The 20,616-nt window shown below is 37.8% G+C and overlaps 1 protein-coding gene across 1 annotated transcript in view; it reads left to right on the plus strand.

The window, feature by feature from the left end:
• LOC107662530 (splicing factor, suppressor of white-apricot homolog) overlaps window positions 1-20,616 on the plus strand; it is a 100,233-nt gene that overhangs the window by 50,528 nt on the left and 29,089 nt on the right. The window contains exons 11-14 of the mRNA XM_016452597.1: window positions 11,731-11,815; window positions 12,171-12,410; window positions 18,710-18,898; window positions 20,453-20,564. Coding sequence (XP_016308083.1) covers window positions 11,731-11,815; window positions 12,171-12,410; window positions 18,710-18,898; window positions 20,453-20,564 — 626 coding nt within the window. The remainder of the gene's footprint in view (window positions 1-11,730; window positions 11,816-12,170; window positions 12,411-18,709; window positions 18,899-20,452; window positions 20,565-20,616) is intronic.

Here is a 20,616-nt window from a genome sequence, read left to right on the forward strand (position 1 = left end):
TACTTTTTCTTCTAAAAGTCAAGCCACAGCAGTCCCTAAGAGAGATATATATATATATATATATATATGGCTCTAGTTTCTTTTATGCGAAATACAAGATTATGCAAAATACACTTTCATGGCCAGTAAATTTTCTCAGTTCAAGGCTGGTGCCGCAAAAACTTTTTTAAATTATGCTTTTCCTGCATGAGTATTTTGTTTAATATCATCTTAAATTGTGCGTTTTATCACGTCATTAGAGTGAATAAGCGAACTGATAGAAAAACTGAACCATGTCTAAGCACTGTCAGATGAAGCAAGTTTGCAGTGCATCTGCATTCATGCACACTTCAGTGCTTTTTTTTTGATGATTTATGAAGTTGAGGGACCAGCCGAAAGCCTTCATTATTACAGATTTCTGTCCGTATTAGACAGAACTGTTAATGATGACAGCGAACAAGAGGGAGAATGTAAGCACTGTGTGCTCAGGCGCTATATCGGTCGACCACTAGTTTGAACCCCAGTTTTCTTCACAGTCTGTTTGTAACAGCTTTAGGGTGAGTAAATTTCACTTTTAGATTTAACAGACCCTTTAAATCACTCTTAAAATATCTGAATATCATTACATAAGACCAAGCAAAGTATCCAATCAAGTGGCAAATGCAAACAAATAATGCTGAGAGTACTACACTTTATTTTGTTTCTTGAATTAAGAAAAAAAAGTAAATTATTATTTATATTTATATTTATATTTATATATATATATATATATATATATATATATATGGCTCTAGTTTCTTTTATGCGAAATACAAGATTATGCAAAATACACTTTCATGGCCAGTAAATTTTCTCAGTTCAAGGCTGGTGCCGCAAAAACTTTTTTAAATTATGCTTTTCCTGCATGAGTATTTTGTTTAATATCATCTTAAATTGTGCGTTTTATCACGTCATTAGAGTGAATAAGCGAACTGATAGAAAAATTGAACCATGTCTAAGCACTGTCAGATGAAGCAAGTTTGCAGTGCATCTGCATTCATGCACACTTCAGTGCTTTTTCATTCAAGTCATTTTGGAGGATTTTTATTTGCGCGGTCAGGATAGAAATCCGGAGGTTCAGAGGAAGGACAGAGGAAGCCCCAAGCCTGTGAAAATCAATTTATTCTTGTAACTTGTGGACATACCTCAAGGACACCATCCCACAACCTAGTTCTTTGAGCATCATACTGCGTGATGGAAGTTTATGTGGTTAGTCATATTTCACTAACACCCGCTGCCTCATTAAATCCAGTGTCCCACCAAGTGCCTGAAAGCCCTTTTTCTGCTTACGGGTGAATAAAAGTTGTATCAAATTAATAATAAGGGCAGAATATCCCAAACGCACACGCAGAAGAACCACAATCTAATATCTCAACACAAATGATTTTTTTTAGCATTGCATGATGTTCCTTTTTTCCTCCTCACTTATTCAGGATCCACCGAGAATGCTTGGCTTGATTCGCAAAGTTCAGCATCCCTGTAAATTCGTCCGTCTCAGCCAGCTTGATGTTCTGAGATCTTCTTCAAAGCGAGTGACATTTAGTTCAGATTTCCCCATCTCAGCAACGTCTGACTGCTTTAAGTCAGCTATATTTAACCACATTTCATGTGTTTCCCCCCCCCTTAGTATAATTTTTTTTGGAAATATGTGAGGGAACTTGTGCTGTAAAAAGCTTTTACAAGGCAGAATTGTGTCAGGAGACTCTTAGGGACTGCTGTGGCTTGACTTTTAGAAAAAAATGTATTGTCCTGGATGGTTCAGGTGTTTTGAATTATTTTTAAGGTCAGGTGAGGAGTTTGACCTTAAAGCTGGCAGGTTCTTAAAGTCACGATTCTTGTAATTGCGACCCAGTCTCGTATTAAAAATCGTCTGCTTTAGCCATCATCGCAGTTCTTGAAGTGTTCTCTTTGAAGAGCATGTACTTATGTTTAATAAAGTCTTTTTAAACATGGTAATGGTTGTTCCGGAGCCCATTGCCCCGTTTTATTTTTCCTTATCAGACCTTTCTCAGACAAGGTTTTTATATCAGTTCCATTAAAACAAGTCTAGTATGGCACTTAATGTATTTATCAAAGACAAACAGGGTCTGGCGAGTATGTCAGATGGTTGTATAATGTTGTTTCTGTGCTCTCATTAATGTTCTAATTATTTGATATTTCAATCTTTTGACTGTAAAACTGCTAAAGATCCTCCATGTTAATTTGAATGAAATCGACTAAGTTTTGTTCTTGTTTGGCAATCTAGAAACCTGAATGGGGAGTATATTTTTGCTTTATTTTGGGAGGTCCTTGTTAATTTTTTATTGTTTAATAATGAAGGCTTTCGGCTGGTCCCTCAACTTCATAAATCATCAAGATTGTTTTTGTGCTGCTGCTTTTCAGTTTCTCCATAAGACATAAATGCTGCACTGCCGACGTTTCCAGCTCTGAGGTTTTGGCACGCACTCATGTTTAAATGAAATAGTCAGCCTTTTAGCTGCTTTTAATGAAAAGTGGAAACATTTCTCTGCCGTTCCAGACCTCTGTGTAACTGAGCTTTTCATTTGATGTTCTTTTTATTGCACGTAATGGAAAGGAGCGGGTTGATATTTCATTTGTCGTATGGATCTATACCACCAACAACTATATATATACCCATTTCCTCACAAACATTATAACATGTTATTAAAAATTTTATCAAGAATGATCCTCCATCCTCCACTCTTGAGCAGCTATTTTTATACATTAGAAGGATTTGTTGAACTGCACAGAGCTTTCTTCTAGAATGCAATAGAGCATATCCTCTGCTTATAACATGGCTCTCTAGAATACTTGATTCTTATTCGTAGTATCTTGCTGATATTTTTGTATAATGGCTACTGGATTATATACAGTATGTGAATGTTGTCCCTGGCAGCCAATTTCCTAGATAGCTAGTTTCATCTCTCTCGAAGCACAGTGCATTCTTTTTGTGTTCAAATAAGTTCAACTTAGATCAATGTTTCATGTCTTTATTATTTATTTATTATGGTTTTATTTATTTATAAGCAGCCATCTAAGCAATATAATAATTAACTTTCGTTTGGTCATTATCGCAAAGTAAACCCCTTCAAGGTCTTACAAAGCCGCTCCACTTTGCATTGGGATTCAGATCATCCTTTTGAGGTTTAATTTGCGATAATGAATGGCGTTATCCCTTACATATAATCTTTGATATTTTTTCATAAATGTGACGTTAATTTTTTATTAAATAATTTAAAAAATCCTCTCTGCTCTCTTTCTTCAAGTTTTTGCCTCTGCCAATATTTCATGTTTTTTTTCTTAAATTAAAGTAAATTAAAGCTTTCGTTTTTAGAAGTGTTTATTTTTTACCCTCTGGCATGGTTTCTGCATTCCCTTTCATATCCAACAGACTGCTTTAAAAACCTGAAAAGTGAAAGACAGGAATTATCTTTGTTGTGGTTTTTGAGGGCAGTAGGAAGTGAAAGACATGTCCTCCGTACATATAATATTTTCCAAATATTACTTTGAAAATTTATTTTTTTGAATCGTTTTGTTTAATCAAAAGAATTATGAATATTTTCCGATGATTAGTGGTGTTACCTGGAGGCAGTTAAAAAAATAGAGGGCTGCAATAATCTCTTCATGTTTTACTTTGGCAGATGGATGTGCGCTACACATGTCAGTGACTTTGAGAAATGCCTCCGAGCACCAGTATCTCAGCTACGACAGTGGAGCTTAAAGGCTGTCTACACATTTCTAGCAGCGTGCCACTTTACAGCTCCCTCTAGGGCACTTTTACCTCAGCTAAACCATTTTTTGATCATGTGTCCCTCTCTCTTTTTTATGTACATCCAAGGCTGCAGCTTCCCTTTGGTTTCTGGTGACTTACAATGCATGAAAAAGTGAATGAAATCCACAGGGTCTTGAATATAGATTGCAGGCGGTATGTGGAGGAGGAGACTGACCACTTGCAGAAAAATGAATTGGAAATTGCTGTGCTCAGTATAGTGGGTGTAGGAAAGGATGTCATTCTTTTGTAGGAAAGAATGCATTTTTTAATGTAAAGCAGTCAGTTAGCTTATTGGTAAAGGCTTATTTTGGTCTATTGCTGGTCTATAAGTGGATTAGCTGGACTAGCCTCAAGAGTACCATATATGTGACCCTGGACCACAAAACCAGTCTTAAGTTGCACGAATATATTTGTAACAATAGCCAAAAATAGTAATATGCATTGCTGAGGACTTCATTTGGACAACTTTAAAGGCAATTTTCTCAGTATTTAGATTTTTTTGCACCCTCAGATTCCAGAAATTCAAATAGCTGTAACTCGGCCAAATATTGTCCTATCCTAACAAACCATACATCAATGGAAAGCTTGATGTATGATGTATAAATCTCAATTTCAACAAAAATTACCCTTATGACTGGTTTTGTGGTCCAGGGTCACATATTTGAGTGATCTGAGGTAACAAATTGAATTTTAATACCATTGTTGTCAGATTTTTTGGGTTTCTGTACACTGGCATTCAAAAGTTTGGACTTAAAGGGGTCCTATTATGCTTTTTCACTTTTTCAACTTTAGTTAGTCTGTAATGTTGCTGTTTGAGCATAAAAAAGATCTGCAAAGTTCCAAAGCTCAAAGTCCAATTCAAAAGGAGATATTTTATTTAACCGAAATCACTTTTCAAAAACTACAACGAACGACTCGTTTGGACTACAACGCATATTTTCACACTGGCCCAGCTAACCAATCACAGCACATTTCGTATTTCAGAAGGCGGGCCTTCATTTGATATAGGAACTATTCGAGCCGTTCATGCCAGACTTGGGAGAGAGGTGTTGTAATAATGTAAAATATGTGAAAAATAATGTGTTTTTCGAACAACCTAGTATGAGAGCCTGTTCTAGTACACCCCCAAAACAAAATCAAGACTTTGTAAAAGAGCATAATAGGACCCCTTTAAGATATTTGAAGTTTTTGAATAAAGTCACTTATGCAGGGCTGCATTTATTTTAAAAAAAATAAATAAATAAATTGTAAGGAAAACATAGTAATGTTGTGAAATAATAAAAAAATGCAAAATAACTGTTTTTTGATTGAATTTATTTCAAAATAGAATTATTCCTGTGATGCCAACGCTGAATTTTCTGCAGTCTTCAGTGTCACGTGATTTTTCAGATTCTTCTTTCATTTTGTTTGCGCCTCTCCTTACACTCTCTTGCAACGTTTGCTTCTTATCTTGCCCTGTCTCACATAGTGCACTTAAGGACCAACTGAGGTACCAGGGTATCTGCTTTCTGTCAAGTCCCAAGACTTCCGTATTCTCTCGTACCTACTTTAAAAGCACAGTCTGTAATTACTGCAACTGCCAGGCCATTAGCGGCAGTGCAAGAACAAACAGCAGCTCTTCCTGTTCAATTCTGTGGTGATTAAGCAGGCATATTTGCAAACCCCAGCCTCTGTTTTAAGCCTATGAGCTGAGTCTTTGTCTTTGAGCATCTGCTTCATCAATTATAGATTGTATCTGTAATTAGAATCTCTCTGTCAATCCTAGCATTTTGCACTCCATAACCTCCATTATTATGTCTGTTCTAATTGTAAAGAAAATTATCCGGTGTGTGTGTAATCGAAGCCTTGATGATTACAGCTTTACAGTATGAGCGCCCCAGTGTTTCTGTGGTTATTTTTTAAATACTTATTTAGTTTTATTTTTCAGTTTGTAAAAATTACAGGTGGGTCACAATGGATGACTTTTTTAACACTTTGAAATGCACCAGCTTTCTTAAAGGGTTAGTTCACCCAAAAATGAAAATTCTGTCATTAATTACTCATCCCCGTGTCGTTCCAAACCCGTAAGACCTTCGTTCATCTTCGGAACACAATTTAAGATATTTTTGATGAAATCTGAGAGCTCTCTGACCCTCCCATATGGCGCTTTTCCACTGCATGGTACGGCTCGGTACGGTTCACTTTTGGGGGGTTTTGCACTGGGTACAGTACCTGGTACCTGGTACTTTTTTTAGTACCACCTCGGTTGAGGTTCCAAGTGAACCGTACCGTTACCAAAACGTGACGCGTAAACTCCGCTGATCACGGATTGGCCGGAGAGAATCGTCACTACCTGCGTCACTGAATTTGTGCCACAAACACAACAGAACTGCTAGATTTAAATCAGCACAGCAAGCGAAGGACCAAACGCAGCCATTTTGAATGAGCGCACCTTTTTTTAACAACTAAAAAGTGGCTGTTTCGTTGTCTGTTGAGGAAGTACAGACGTTCCTCTCGTTGATAGCAGAGGAGCGGATCCAGCGAGAGCTTGATGGGACGATGCGGAATGAAAAAGTTTTTCAGGAGTCGCGGCAGTATAGGCGGCGCAACTAACAACATGTGAATAATCCTGCCCACTCTAAAGCGATACTAAACTGCAGTGGAAACGCAAACCGAGCCGAACTGTGCCGTGCTGTACTGAGCCAATAGACAGCAAGGTAACTATCATGTTCAAGGTCCAGAAAAGTACCAAGATAATCGACAAAGTACTCTGTGTGACATCAGTGGTTCAACTGTAAAGTTACAAAGCTACGAGAATACTTTTTTGTGCAAAGAAAACAAAAATAACGATTTTATTCCACATTTTCATCTCTACTGCGTCACTTTGGATGCGTGTTCACGACAGTACCATGACGCGAGTGTGTGGCGGCGCCGGCGCTGCAACACGCTCGCGTAGCTATTTAAGTTTTTACAGCTTTTTCCTTCCCTCTCTTATCCCTCGCTCTCCTCAGTCCTCCTGCTTATTGTACTTGTATTGATACTTACCATATCTCCATGTACATTGTATTGATACTTACCATATCTCCATGTATTTTATCTAATTTTATAGTCCAGTTAGCGCTGTGCTTGCAGCTTGAAAACCATTGTTCTTGATTTGTGCCTGTGTCTCTTTACTCGGTCTGAAGTACTTCAGCTCGCCTTTGAAGAGGTGAAAGAGCCAAAGAGTGCTTCAGTCACCCTGCTTTCTTTGTTTGCCGCCTTTCATTGTATTCTCCTCTGGGGAAATGAACCACGTTTGCACCTCTCCTCCCTCACCCTTCTATCCCTTGTTATTCCAATTTGTTTTGTCGCTTTTTTTATCCATTGTTGTAGTGCCCTGCTTTTCTGTGAGCAGGAAGGGAACGCTGTGACAGGGCGGCAGAGGATTCGTCAGATAACCCAACCGTCCTCAGGCCAATGCGTTGATGGCTTGATTAGTGAAAATAAGCAAACTGTGCACAAGGCCTCCAACAACTCATTTAAATAATTAAGAGAACAGGGGCAGCATCACTAAATAAGTCACCAGTTTCTTTAAAGCAGTATTTTTCATTTGTTGTGGAATGCACTTTTGTTTTACTTCTGACTTTCTGGAATAAGAAACCTACTTTTGTTGTCTAAAAACTGTCACTTTCTGTGCTTTCTGCCACCTGAACTTTTAGAGAATCCTTACATGTTGTTACGAAAGTCGTTTTGCCACTGCTCTGAAGAAAGTCTGTTTTGTGAACATTTTACTTGCAGTATAAGATACTCTAGAGTTTTCAGTCTGTTTGACATCAAAGTTCAGTTTGGTTTGAGTTAGGATGTGAGGAACCTCACTAAGGAAGAGTCTGGGATTCGATTTGGAGAACATTCTGGTTTAATTTGCCCAAATAAACTGATATTGATGATGTACTGATGACGACCGCACTTGCGGGGCATCAGTCCCACAGCACCAAAGCCTTTCCTGTTGCTGCTTGTCTCTGCAGAAAAAACCTTTGGTGAACAGCTAACGTTCTTCGCATCTTTGATGCAAGACAGATGCAATAAGCATGTAATACAGATCACAACCATTTGCTTTTGTAAATGTACATTTCTTACAACATGACAGGTTTTAACACATAATTGTATCATGTTTGGTATGACTTTTCAGCTTATGATGTGGACTGAAATGTTATGCAGTCAGTTGAAATATTGAAGCATCTTCAAATAAGATGAAATACAGCAATACTGTTGCTCGAACATTTATCAACATTGTTGTCTTGCAGTTGATGGTGTTTTGAATGGCAGCATGTAACCTATTGTGACAGAAAGGTTTTCACCAGCATTTTTTGGTGTGTTTTTTTTCTTGGCAAAATTGGGGAAGTCGTGGCCTAATGGTTAGAGAGTCGGACTCGTAACCCAAAGGTTGTGGGTTCGAGTCTCACACCGGCAGGGATTGTAGGTGGGGGGAGTGAATGTACAGCGCTCTCTCTCCCACCTTCAATACCACGACTGAGGTGCCCTTGAGCAAGGCACCGAACTCCCAACTGCTCCCCGGGCGCCACAGCATAAATGGCTGCCCACTGCTCTGGGTGTGTGTTCACGGTGTGTGTGTGTTCACTGCTGTGTGTGTGCACTTAGGATGGGTTAAATGCAGAGCACTAATTCCTAGTATGGGTAACCATACTTGGTCACATGTCACGTCACTTCTTTTGTTGTTTTTATCTTTACTTGTGTAATAAATAATTAACTTTTTATGCCCAATTTTTTAAAAGCTTCACCTTCTTTTTTTATTGCAGTAATAAGAAAATAAACTACACTAAAAGACTCCTAGACTGTTTAGTTTGTTTACTTATCACTATGTAAAAACATTTTCCCCTTGTTAACGACTTTATTTTAAGATTAAAAAACACATGCCATCCTTCAGACTTTTGCGTTAGCATAGCACATGTAGGTTTCAGTACTGCACCAAATGGAGTTTTAAAAAAAGATCTATTTTTGATGCCTTCCCTTCACATTTGTTACCTAGCTACAGAGCTAAACATCTGTCGATAGTATTCATGGTTGAACTGTCTTAATGACGCAACTTCGCCGCTGTTCAGAACCAATTAATACAATGTGAAAAGGAATCTGTGGCATCAAGGGAATAGGGCTGAAATGTGAACTCTGAATATTCTGAGGTGTACATTGTGTGAAGTGAGCAATTTTGTTAGTGAGTAGTCTGATTTAAGTGTATTTGATTATGGGCAGATCGTTTTTTTTCTTAGAGATGATGGCAGAATCATAATTCCCATGGCATCACATCTCTTCTTAAGCCTTCGTGAGTGACACCTACCATCATACTTTAAAATTACAGCGTGCTAACTCTCCCATAGTCACATTGCTCATCCGTGTTTTGCTTTTATAGAGCTACTTCCACATGCCATGGTCCATCAGCATGCGTTTCTTCTGCTGACTTTACCCATAAACAGGATTATGGGATTACCGCCTTTATATGAGAGGATGAAGACATTCTGTATGGCACCATCTCTACAGGGGAGAATGTGTTTAAGGAAACCCAAGGCTGAAGAAGTAATGTCGCTCACAGGGGGAGACTTTAGAACAACCCTTGATTTGTTTTTGATATTAGTTCAGTGATGCAAGTAGACAGCAGTGGTCTTTAACGAAGGATTCTCTGAGAACCAAAGCACACTGAAGTTCTCATTTGTAAAGCAGAGCAAACAGGCAGAAACAAATGGACTCCTCAGGAGAGCGCTTGGAATTCACAGCAGTTTTCTTCTTTATGTAGGAGTAGTGATGGGAATCGTAAGGATTTGAATGATTCTGCTTCTGATTTTAAGTATATATTTATATTTAAATAAGAATGGAGTAACCTGCCCCCACCCCCCTTTACTAATTATAAAAAAATTGGCTCCATTCTTTATTTTTTTATTTGTTATTTAAAAAAAAACTGAATCTGTATAAGACTCTTCAAATCTGAATGAAAACCAGTTCTTCATTCTCAACTACACTGAAACATTCACTCTTCCCACAGTGTCTCTCTTCACTTTTTTTATCAAGTGTCTGGTCACAGATCCGATCTCCCGCTTTAATTCCTTCATCTTGTCTTTCATCTTTGGGCGAGAGATTTCTAACTGGGTTTAATTTCCTCCTGACCCTTCATCTTACCCAGGGCTTCAGTGAGGATCTACAGACACTTCTTTAATAGAGATGTAAAATATTGAAAACTTCCATTAGGGACACTAAACTTTCAGAATCTCTCTCTTTCGTCCTCTCACTCTGTATTTTTTTTCTTGTTGCATAAAAACCCGGCAGTGAGATTACGTGGGATTATCACAGTGTGTATGATTCTCTTTATTATTAGTGGCTATGCCCATTAGCGTACATCAGTGTAGAATATTAATTTGTACACTTCCGCTGACTCAAACAAAAGAATAAAACAAAGATTTGGGTCAGTATAAGGAAAACAACATCTCATTAGTGTGGAAACACTGTAGCTCATTATTAAGTTTTTTACCACCCCACAGTATGGAGTCCAGACTTCCACATGTATTGAGGTGGAGTCAGACATTTTTGAGCATGTAATCTGCAGGCAGATGGTTGATAAATGAGCATGAGGCCTGCATTGCTTTCACGGTGCATGACCGTGAAGGATCTTATCGAGATTTTCTCCGCTGCAGAACGTTCCTGAGATTATACTCGTCCATCAGTGTAGCTTCCAGAGTGATACTCAATCCCTGAATCTCATCCTAATAGAACTCAGACCAAAGTGCATATAGCAAGTGGGAAATGCTCTTTTCGTATCTCTTTGTTTAAAGATGAAGTAATTTCTGTGGCATAAAACATAATTGCAAAAATAATCATTGTTTCCAAACAAAGCTTACTTACAATGTTTCTACACATTAATCTGAGAGTGAAAAGTTTTTTTGTTTTTTTTTTCGTTCCTGTAGTATAGATTTTAGGAAGAAAGGAAGGTAAAATGGAATGAAGGAAGGATAGAAAGTAAGGAAGGAAGGAATGGAAAGAAGGAATAAAGGAAGGAAGGAATTTTAAATGGATAGAATGAACGAAGGAAGGAAGAAAGGAAGGAATGTAAAATAGAAACAATGAACGAAAGAATGAAGGAATGTAAAATGGAAGGATGGAAGGAATGTAAAATTGAAGAAAGGAAGGTAAAATGGAGGGAAGGAATGTAAAATGGAAGCAAGGACGGAATGTAAAATGGAAAGAAGGAACTAAGGAGGGAAGGAATTTGAAATGGAAAGAAGGAACGAAGGAAGGAATGAATGAATGCAAAATGGAAGAAAGGAAGGTAAAATGAAAGGAAGGAAGGAATGTAAAATTGAAGGAAAGTGAAATGGAAAAGGAAGGAAGGAATGTAAAATGAAAAGAAGGAACAAAGTAATGTAAAATAGAAGGAAGAACAAAGGAAGGAAGGTAAAATGGAAGGAAGGAAGGAAGGAGGCACAGAAGGGGATGACAGCAGGAAGGAAAAAATAAAAGGTAAGGGAAAAACGCAGGAGGGAAGAAAGGAAAAAGCAGGAAGAAAGTAAAGTGAACAAAGCAAAAATGAAGAGCAAGCAAGCAGGAAGAAAGAGGAAAGAATGCAGTAAGGAAAAAGAGGAAAGAAAAAGCACATAGAAAGAACTTTAACATCAAAATATTACAAGTGGCCTTTAAAGGATGAGATGGATTCTCTCTCAGGCTCTTGCTGTAGCCTGAACTCCTTCCATTTCCCTCTGTGCCTCCTCTTCTTCACCTGTGAACAGTATAGAGGAATTACTGACTAACCACATATTCGGTGCAAAGAAAGTCCTTTAAAATACTGTCAAGCTCTTGAGAGAGTATTTGTCTGAAAACTGAGAGCTCAGGATTTTCATCCTTAACCTGTGTCTGCAAAGTAAACTAACTTTGTGTCTCTCTTCCCTGTCTCTCTCTCTCTTCCTGCCGTCCTGGCCTCGCAGGGTTCGCTGCTTTACAACAGTGGGGGGGACAGCACAGCGAACTGCTCTTCTGACAAGCAGCAGAACGAGGGCAAGCTCATTAAAGGTAAGACAGCTCTGCGCTCCATGATCGAGCCCCCCACCACCTGACCTCAGAACATCCTTGCCAGCCATACTGACATTTCAGAATGCCCTCATGCACCCACATAACGACACCATCCCATGTCTCTCCGTCTGTTAATTGCTGCTGTTGTGCTCAGGCTGTTTCACTTAGGGATTAAAAATGGCGCGCTGACCCCTGTGTCTCTGCTGATGTAAATACAGATGAGCTGTTTGGGCTTGACTGTAATAATCACATCTTTGACCGTAATGACAGTACTTATGCAGCAGATTTGTGCTAAGTGAGGAAGGTTAACGACAGTTTCTAAATAAAAGCGTGTCTATTATTGCCCACTTCCCAGTGTCCTTTGCGCCAATCTGCTTTGCTATAAAATCAAAAGAAAACGACCTTCTGCCTCTGGAGAAGAACCGTGTGCGACTGGATGATGACTCAGATGAGGATGGGATGAAGGGGGAGGTGCAAGAGGGAGTGGAGTTGGCGATAGGATTGGTCGAAGCAGCCACCAGAGAGCCACCCCAACCTCAATTGAATGAGGAGAAGAAACCGGTACTGTCCCTGGAAGAGCTAGAGGCCAAACAAGGTACGTCAAAATCTTCACTAAAGAATTATTTCACTCAAAAATAAAAATTTTGTCAGCATTTACTCACCTGCTTGTTGTTCCAAACTGGAATCGTGTGCTAAAGTCTGAAGTCATAGTGTCTTTAAATGACAAAATTCACCAAGATTTAAATCTGCAGAAGGAAGGAAAGAGGGATGAACAAAGGACAGGAAAAAGGAAGTAAGGTAGGTAGGTAGGACGGACATAAGAGAGTAAAGGAAGATGGGAAGAATAGAAGGAAGGAGAAATGAAATACGGGAAGAAGCAAGGAAGGATAAAAACAGGAAAAGGAAAGGAACGCAGGAAAAAGGAATGAACAGAGAGGAAAGGAAGGTTGAAGAGAAGAAAGAATGAAGTAAAGAGAAATGGAAGATATGAGGAATGCAAATGAAACAGAAATGAAGGATGGAAGGATGAAGAAACAACAGGAAGAGAGGAGGGAGGTAGGAAGAAAGAAAGAATGAATGAATTACAGAAAGAGGGAAAATAAGAGGAATGGAAATAAAGGAGAAATGAAGGCCAAAAAAACAGGAAGGAGGAAAAAATAAATATTGGAGGGAAGAAAGAACAAAGAACAGGAAGAGGGGAAAAAAGGTAGGACGAAAGAGAATGAAGCACAGGAAGAGAGATATGATGGAAAGAAAGAGGGAAGATAGGAGGAAGGGAAATGGAGACATGAAGGATAGGAAGAAGGAAAAGAAAGATCAAGAAACAAAGAACAGAAGGGAGGTCGGTCAGGAAGTAAGAGGGAAGAATGGTAAGAGGGAATATAGAAAGAATGTGAAGAAAGGAATGATGGTTGGGAAGAAGAACGGATGGATCAAGTAACAAAGAACAGGAAGATGGAGGGAAGGTATGGAGAAAAAGAATGAAGAAGAGGGAAGAGAGGAAAAAGTGAAGGAAGAAGAATGGGATGGGAAGAGAAAAGGAAGGAAAAGGAACAGGAAGAGGGAAGGAAGAAAGAATGATGGAAGAGATTGGATGAAATTAAGGCCAGGAAGAGGGGAAAAATAAAGAATGAGAACAAAGACCTCGAAAAAAGGAACCATAAAAAGTAATAAAGGCACGAAAGAACAAGTAAGTAAAGAAAGAAGGAAGGATTATTTAAATTTAATGGCGCTCTTTTTAATATTTTTGAGTTTCAAAGTCTCTTCTCACTTTCATTATGTGGAAAAGAGTGGGTAGAGTATTTCTCAAAATGAAGAAGTCTAAGGGGGTTGGAAAAACATTAAATCTGTTGTTAATTTTTGAACTGTCCTTTTAAAACCACTAGACTCTTTTCTGGACCATTGTCCATCTTTTTAAATGCGAAGCGTATTAGCATGTTTTTTGACATGAATCGCTGTCTGTAGAGTTCAGATGTTAAGTTTCGTAAGTGTATCATAATTTAAATAATTCCTTGTCTGCTGTTTTCAAGGCTGTTCTTTTGTAAATGTTCTGAAAAAATTTTTTCAAACAGAAAAGATCAGAGTCAGTTTGTGGAGGATTACAAAAATAACTTGTGCTGATTTCCCTCACCGTAATTGTTGCAGCCCAAATGTAATTTCTCACTGGCCAGAAGCTTAGAAGCCAGACTTTTACTGTAACAAGATAAGAAATATTGAGAAACAAACTGTAGTTTATCATGATCACATTAGGCCAAGAGTTACCGGATTTTGCTTCATTGTTCTTTTGACCCTCAGAGACTTAAAATAGTGAGCTGATCTGATCGCTGTCACATCAAGATGACTGGCAGCACATTAAAATACTCCGGCGAGGGCCAGGGATCTAATGTAATAGATCTGTCCATATGGACCACGCTCAGCAGCGGCAGTAACTGTCCCCTGTAATTAAGCGAGAGTGTTTCACACAGATAAAAACGAGAAGGACACTTCTCAATCAAAGATACTGACAGGGTCTACACTGGACATGAGATCTGCAGATGTGCGTGAGAGATTGTAAATGTGTTTTTTGCCTAAAAACATTAAATTTTCGGTCCAACTACACTACCATTCAAACGTTTGGGGTCAGTAAGATTTTTGAAGCAAGTCTGCATTTATTTGATCAAAATACAGTAAAAATAGCTTTTCTATTTTAATGTTTTTGTTTTGTTTTTTTTTTACTTTTACTTTTTATTCCTGTAATGACAAAGCTGAATTTTCAGCAGCCATTACATTCTAAAATGCTGATTTGCTGCTCAAGAAACATTTATTATTATTACCAATATTGAAAACGGTAGTGCTGTCAAACAATTAATCGCGATTAATCACATCCAAAAAAAAGTTTTTGTTTACATAATATGCGAGTGTATACTGTGTATATTTATTATGTATATATAAATACAAACACATGCATGTATATATTTAAGAAAAATGTTGTTTATATATTTATATATAATAATATAAATGTATATACATGTAAATATTTTCAAAATATATTCTGTATGTGTGTGTATTTATATATACATAATAAATAAACACAGTACACATACATATATTATGTAAACAAAAACTTTTATTTTGGATGCGGTTAATCATTTGACAGCACTAGAAAACAGTTGTGCTGCTTACATTTTTTGGAAACTGACTTTTTTTCTATCATTTTTTGATGAATGGAAAGTTTAAAAGAACCATTTTTATGTAATCGATTTTTTTTTGTAATGTTTTAAAAGTCTTTACTGATACTTTTATCAGTTAAAAGGATAATTCACTCAAAAAAAAAAAAAGAATCTTATTGTTAACTCACCCTCAGTTTGTTCCAACCCTGTATGAGTTTCTTTCTTTTGTTAAACACAAAGGAAGATATTATGAAGAATGTGGCTGACCAAACAGTTGCTGGTCTCCATTAACTTCCATAGTTAAAGAAAAAGAAATAGTATTGAAGTCAATGGGGACCAGAAAATTATCCCTTTAAAGACCCTGATAAAAAATATAATTTATTCAATATGTCAATATTAATAAAAAAATTATCAATATTCATTTCTTAAGAAAATAAAACAAATAAAACATACCAATCCTAAACTTTTGAATGGTAGTGTATATATGATGCTTTTGCTATAATAATTCATTAGTATATTTTGGATAGTTTATCAAAAAATAAAAGCTCTGCATCCTTTATTCACCCTCATGGCATTCCAAACTCATATGGCTGATTTCTCTGATTTGACATTGCGTCAAATCATTGTCAGCTAGGGGGAAGACTTAAGTCCATAAGTATACAGATATTGTATGGACTACTTTTATGGTACTTTTTTTTTTTTTTTTTGAATGTTTGAGCTTGACAGCTCCAGTCCTCATTTACTTTCATTATATGGAAAAGGGTTGAGCCCAGGATATTGTTCAATATTTCATTTTTCATGGAAGACAGAAAGTCATAGTGTTTGGAACGACACGAGGGAGAGGAAATGATGACAGATGTTCACTTTGGGTGAACTGTTCGTTTAACAAGAGATGCACCTTTCGTTATAACATGCAGACTTTGCATTGGTTTTCTTGTTCCCCATTAAAAATGAATTTATTTAAATCTCATCACTGACACTGGACTGCACAGGGCAGACACTGCGGCCGAGCGCTGGGCAGTAATGCTTCTGGAACGCAGGGGTAATTACAGTAATAAGACCAGATGCCCACAGGAAGTTTACTGCATGAGGAAGTGAAATAAATGGCACTGCAGCAAAGAAGGCCTCACTCAGTGGCAAACTAGCTTAGATTGCTTGACTATCGACCCATCCGGAGGAACATAATCTGTATTGATGAGCTGTTAAAGAATCAACGCTCAGTCTGTTTTCATGTGTCCATCTATTACCTTTAGTTTATTTACTGAATGCGTGAAAAGTTTGCATGATCATGAGTGGGAGTTTTATTGGGTCGACTCTGCTGTTTCTTGTGGTTGCAGCCCTTTAAGAATTTACACCCCTTGTGTATTTACCAGAGCTTACCTGTTTATATTGCAAATTGTAGTTTCAAAATTAAACCTCAAAACGTAGACTTATTGGATTTTGTCGAAATGTTATTTGCTGCCTCAATTGCAGATTGACTTCTGAAGTGTGCAGATAAGAAATTATGCGAGAGAAAGGGAAATTTGCAGGAAAATGCTGAAAATGACTAGAGTCATTGCTTTTAGAAATTCCACAAGCAAATTACAGGTGTTAAGTGCTGTGGGTTGCATTGAAAAGGCTTGTCACTTATGTATAACGTTATTGCAGTCCTTTTTCTAGTCTAGAGATGCGCACAGGCGCTTTGAAAAGACAAAAATGGTCAATAATATAAAAACAAATGAATTACATATGACTTGATTTGTTTGCAACTTCAATGCATTTTAAAGGGGTCATATGATGCGATTTCAAGTTTTCCTTTCTCTTTGGAGTGTTACAAGCTGTTCGTGAATAGATAAGATCCCTAAAGTTGCAAAAACTAAAGTCACAAACCCGAAGAGGTATTCTTTATAAAAGTTAAGACTCGTCCACGCCCTCCTAAAACGTCTCGTTTAAACACGCCCCCACATGTCTACGTCACGATGTGGGAAGTTTTGCATAACGCCGCCCAAATGTTCACGCAAAGAAAGAAGGCCTAACTTTATTGTTGCTGCCACCGCCGCCGCCATGTTGTGAAGGTGCTGTGTGTTTCGTTGCGAAAACGAAACTACTTTGTTTGGCCTTCCAAAAGAGGACACGACTAGAAATCAGTGGTTAAGTTGTATTTACAATACTGTTCCAGAACACTTCAACCCAAATATTCAGATGTGTGCAGTGCATTTTATGGAGGACTGTTTCCTGATCCTGGGAGAGTAGACTACAATGTCTGTTCTGACTCACAGCCTCTTAGTAAGTTTTCATATTTAAAGAATTTGCCACTGATGATTCAAACGTAAGTTTTGAGCAGTATAGAGTAGCACTTGTTTGTCATTTCTCCGATCACAAATGCAGACATGGTTTGTACGGATTGTAACGGATTGTAATCTGTAATTATGTCCCCACTGGTAAATTATGTACCCATTTTAGGTAAAACCTTGTGGACTAGATGAACAGTCATTATTTACTCACCTGTATGAATTTCCTTCTTCAGTGGAACATTATATACATTGTAGTCATTGTTTTTTTTGTGTGTACCATTATTTATAAACTACTATTATATTATATTACATTATATTATATTTATTAATACTTTGAATTAGCTCTTCTTTTTAGAATTATATGTTAGAATTTTAGTGATTTTGTTATCTGCTTTCATCATTTGTATTAGTTTTTTATATATATTTACATTAGCTATAGCTTTAATTTTAGCAATACTTCAACTTAAACTAACATTTTTCATTTTTTTTATATATATATGATTCAATATATATGATTCATAAGTTGTTTATTTATTTATTTATTTAAAGACATTTGTTATAATATTGTGCAAGTAATATGCACAATACTTTCCTTTCTTTTCCCTTTCAGGAACACATCTGAAATAATTTAAGAGTAGCTTCTCTTCATTTCATTGCGGTTTGTCTCTGAGCTCTCTCATTGAGGCGAGGACACAATGCTTTGCACTAACAGAGGATTAGGTTAAATTGTAACAGGACGGCAAGGCTTCAAGATTGCTTTTGTTTCAAGGCAGTGCAAATAATTTGTGACTGTCGAAATACTTGTGGGAAGGAGCTTTGCTGATTGAGGGACATCTCAAACAAGTTTCTTTCCCAACTCCTCTTTCTTTGTCACTGTTACACATAGTATTATCTCACTCGCAGTGACGTAATGAAGGAGAAGCCTCTGTTCTCTCTCCAGTTGCATTTGTTCCCGAGTTATATGTGATTGTCCATGGCAGGGGGCCTATTTTTAGTTCGGACACTGACAGGGCCCTCTTCTTGTTCTTGTATAATATAATGACTTGTTTTTTTCCCCCGTTTTCCATTTGTTATTACTGTTCCCATGAACAAAAACTGAAAAATTATACATGAGTACAAGGCCTAAACCGAGACACCTTCGACAGTTATACAATCCGCAGCCAGGCTGCATTTAACACCTAAGCAGAGAGTTAATGTCAGAAAGGATAATTCTATCGCGGTAGATGCGAAACATTCAAATCCGACGCATTATCTTGTAGCTTTTTAAGCTCCATACAGTTTTTATGAGGCGTGCTGGCTTACAAAACCAGGTAAGTCACGAGCAGCCTCATTTAGAAATGTTTTACATTTGCTTAGCAGCAGAAACACAATGCACTTATGCACGCAAGCTCCCATGCTTTTAGTTGTCAGAGCATATGGTGTGTATCAGGACAAATGTGTGTGTCTGACCTTTCTTCCCTTTTCTCTTCCAGCCAAACAGAAGCTGGAGGACCGGTTAGCAGCCGCAGCGAGAGAGAAACTGGCCCAGGCCTCCAAAGAGTCCAAAGAGAGGCAGCTTCAGGCTGAGCGCAAGAGGAAAGCCGCCCTCTTCCTGCAGACTCTGCGAGGGCCAGAGGCTGAGGTCAAGCATACTGAGGAAACCGCTGCTGCGCCTGAGGTTTGTGTGTGTGTGTGTGTGTGTGTGTGTGTGTGTGTGTGTGTGTTTTCCAGCATTGTCCGTCTACCACCACATACACCTAGGCTTCCTTTGAATTCCTAGTACTAGTAGGAACTGAATTTGAAATACGATCAGATGCGTATTATATACTTTATCCGCCATATTGACATTGAACTTTGACTTTTAAATTAATAGTTTCTTGTTACTATAGTGCTTACGCTTGCAAAGAGCTGCCCACTCTTCGTTTTCGGTTTCATTGCATTGCTTGACATGCTCGCCCTGACAAAAATTTATGTTTTTGCTCTGCACTTCAGAATCATGCTCATTGCCGTCACGGATGTAGATTTTGGTGTTTTTATTTCATTGGTCAGCATCACGTCAGGATTCCTACTCGATAACGCTGCTCTGGTTTCCTTGTGGTTTGTTTAGTCAAGTCCTCCTGTAAAAATCAGCAACATAGTTTATCGATCCGTCAAGAATCTTGGGGAAATGCTCATTACTGCAAAATGATTCCTGACAACCGTTCTCTCTCTGGGGGTCAAATGTGATTTTGCTTGCTGACAGACTGGATGAGATGAAATGAGAACGTATAGACGCTGTTAATTCTATCCCAGTTGTATTTTTATGGACTTGCAAGAGGGGTTGTTCCTAATTAGTTGTGCTGACAAAGCTGGTGTCTCCCAGGAAAAACGTCTGTTTGTACTTGTGAGTTTATTTGAATTTTTTTATCTTGTGTCAGCGTTTATAGCCATTGAAGAAGCCCTGATGATTTCTAAATCCATCAAAGCTTCGACTGAATGTGTCAGAATCTCCTCTTTTACTTCACCAGTTATGTACACTACCGTTTGGGGACAGTAACATGTTTTAAAATAAATTAATTCATAAATAAGAATAAATGCAATAAATAAATTAATACTTTTATTCAGCATTTTATTCCTTTAAATGCTGTTGTTTTGAACTTTCTGTTCATCAAAGAATCCTGAAAAAAACGGTATCATGGTTTCTACAAAATATACATATGAATAGTTATTTTAACTTGTAATAGTATTTCACAATATTATTTTTACTGTATTTTTGATCAAATAAATGCAGCTTTGATGAGCATAAGAGACTTATTTAAAAAAATATGAAAAAAAATCTTGCAGACCCCACACTTTTTTTTTTCTTTTTTTAAAGTTCACCTAAAATTAAAAATTGTCGCCATTTACTCAACTGGTATAACTTCCTTCAAAAAGATATTTTGAAGAATGTTACAGCTCCAAAAGCATAACGGCACCATAAAACACAATTTTCAGTGAGAAGTCATAGACCACTGTTATGATACTTTTATAGTACTTTTTTGGATCTTGAAAGTTTGTAGAGACACCCATTCCAGAGTTAGTTGAGTTTTTAAAGAATTTGTGTCTTTCTTTATGGCTAAATATTGTGCATGGTGTCTGCTTAGAGTGGTTTCTTAGCAGGTGTTTTTGAGATGGTAACCATGATCTTCCTCCAACTCTTGCTATAATGGCCAGCGCTGCCTGTGTGCAGCTCATATTTCCCCTGATCTTCTCCGCAGGCTGCAAACGCAGTTTCTCCTCCAGAAAGTTTGCTCCATGGTGGCCACAGAGGGAGAACGAGAAAGGCAGAAGTGTGAGAGAGAAAGACGCCATTAGGAAAAGCGTGAGAGAGTAGGAGAGTGGCGAAGACTAATCTCGCCGTTTGTCTCCACAGGCGTGCGGT

Source organism: Sinocyclocheilus anshuiensis, unplaced genomic scaffold (genome assembly GCF_001515605.1).
Source record: "Sinocyclocheilus anshuiensis isolate Anshui unplaced genomic scaffold, SAMN03320099.WGS_v1.1 scaffold457, whole genome shotgun sequence".
NCBI lineage: Eukaryota > Metazoa > Chordata > Actinopteri > Cypriniformes > Cyprinidae > Sinocyclocheilus > Sinocyclocheilus anshuiensis.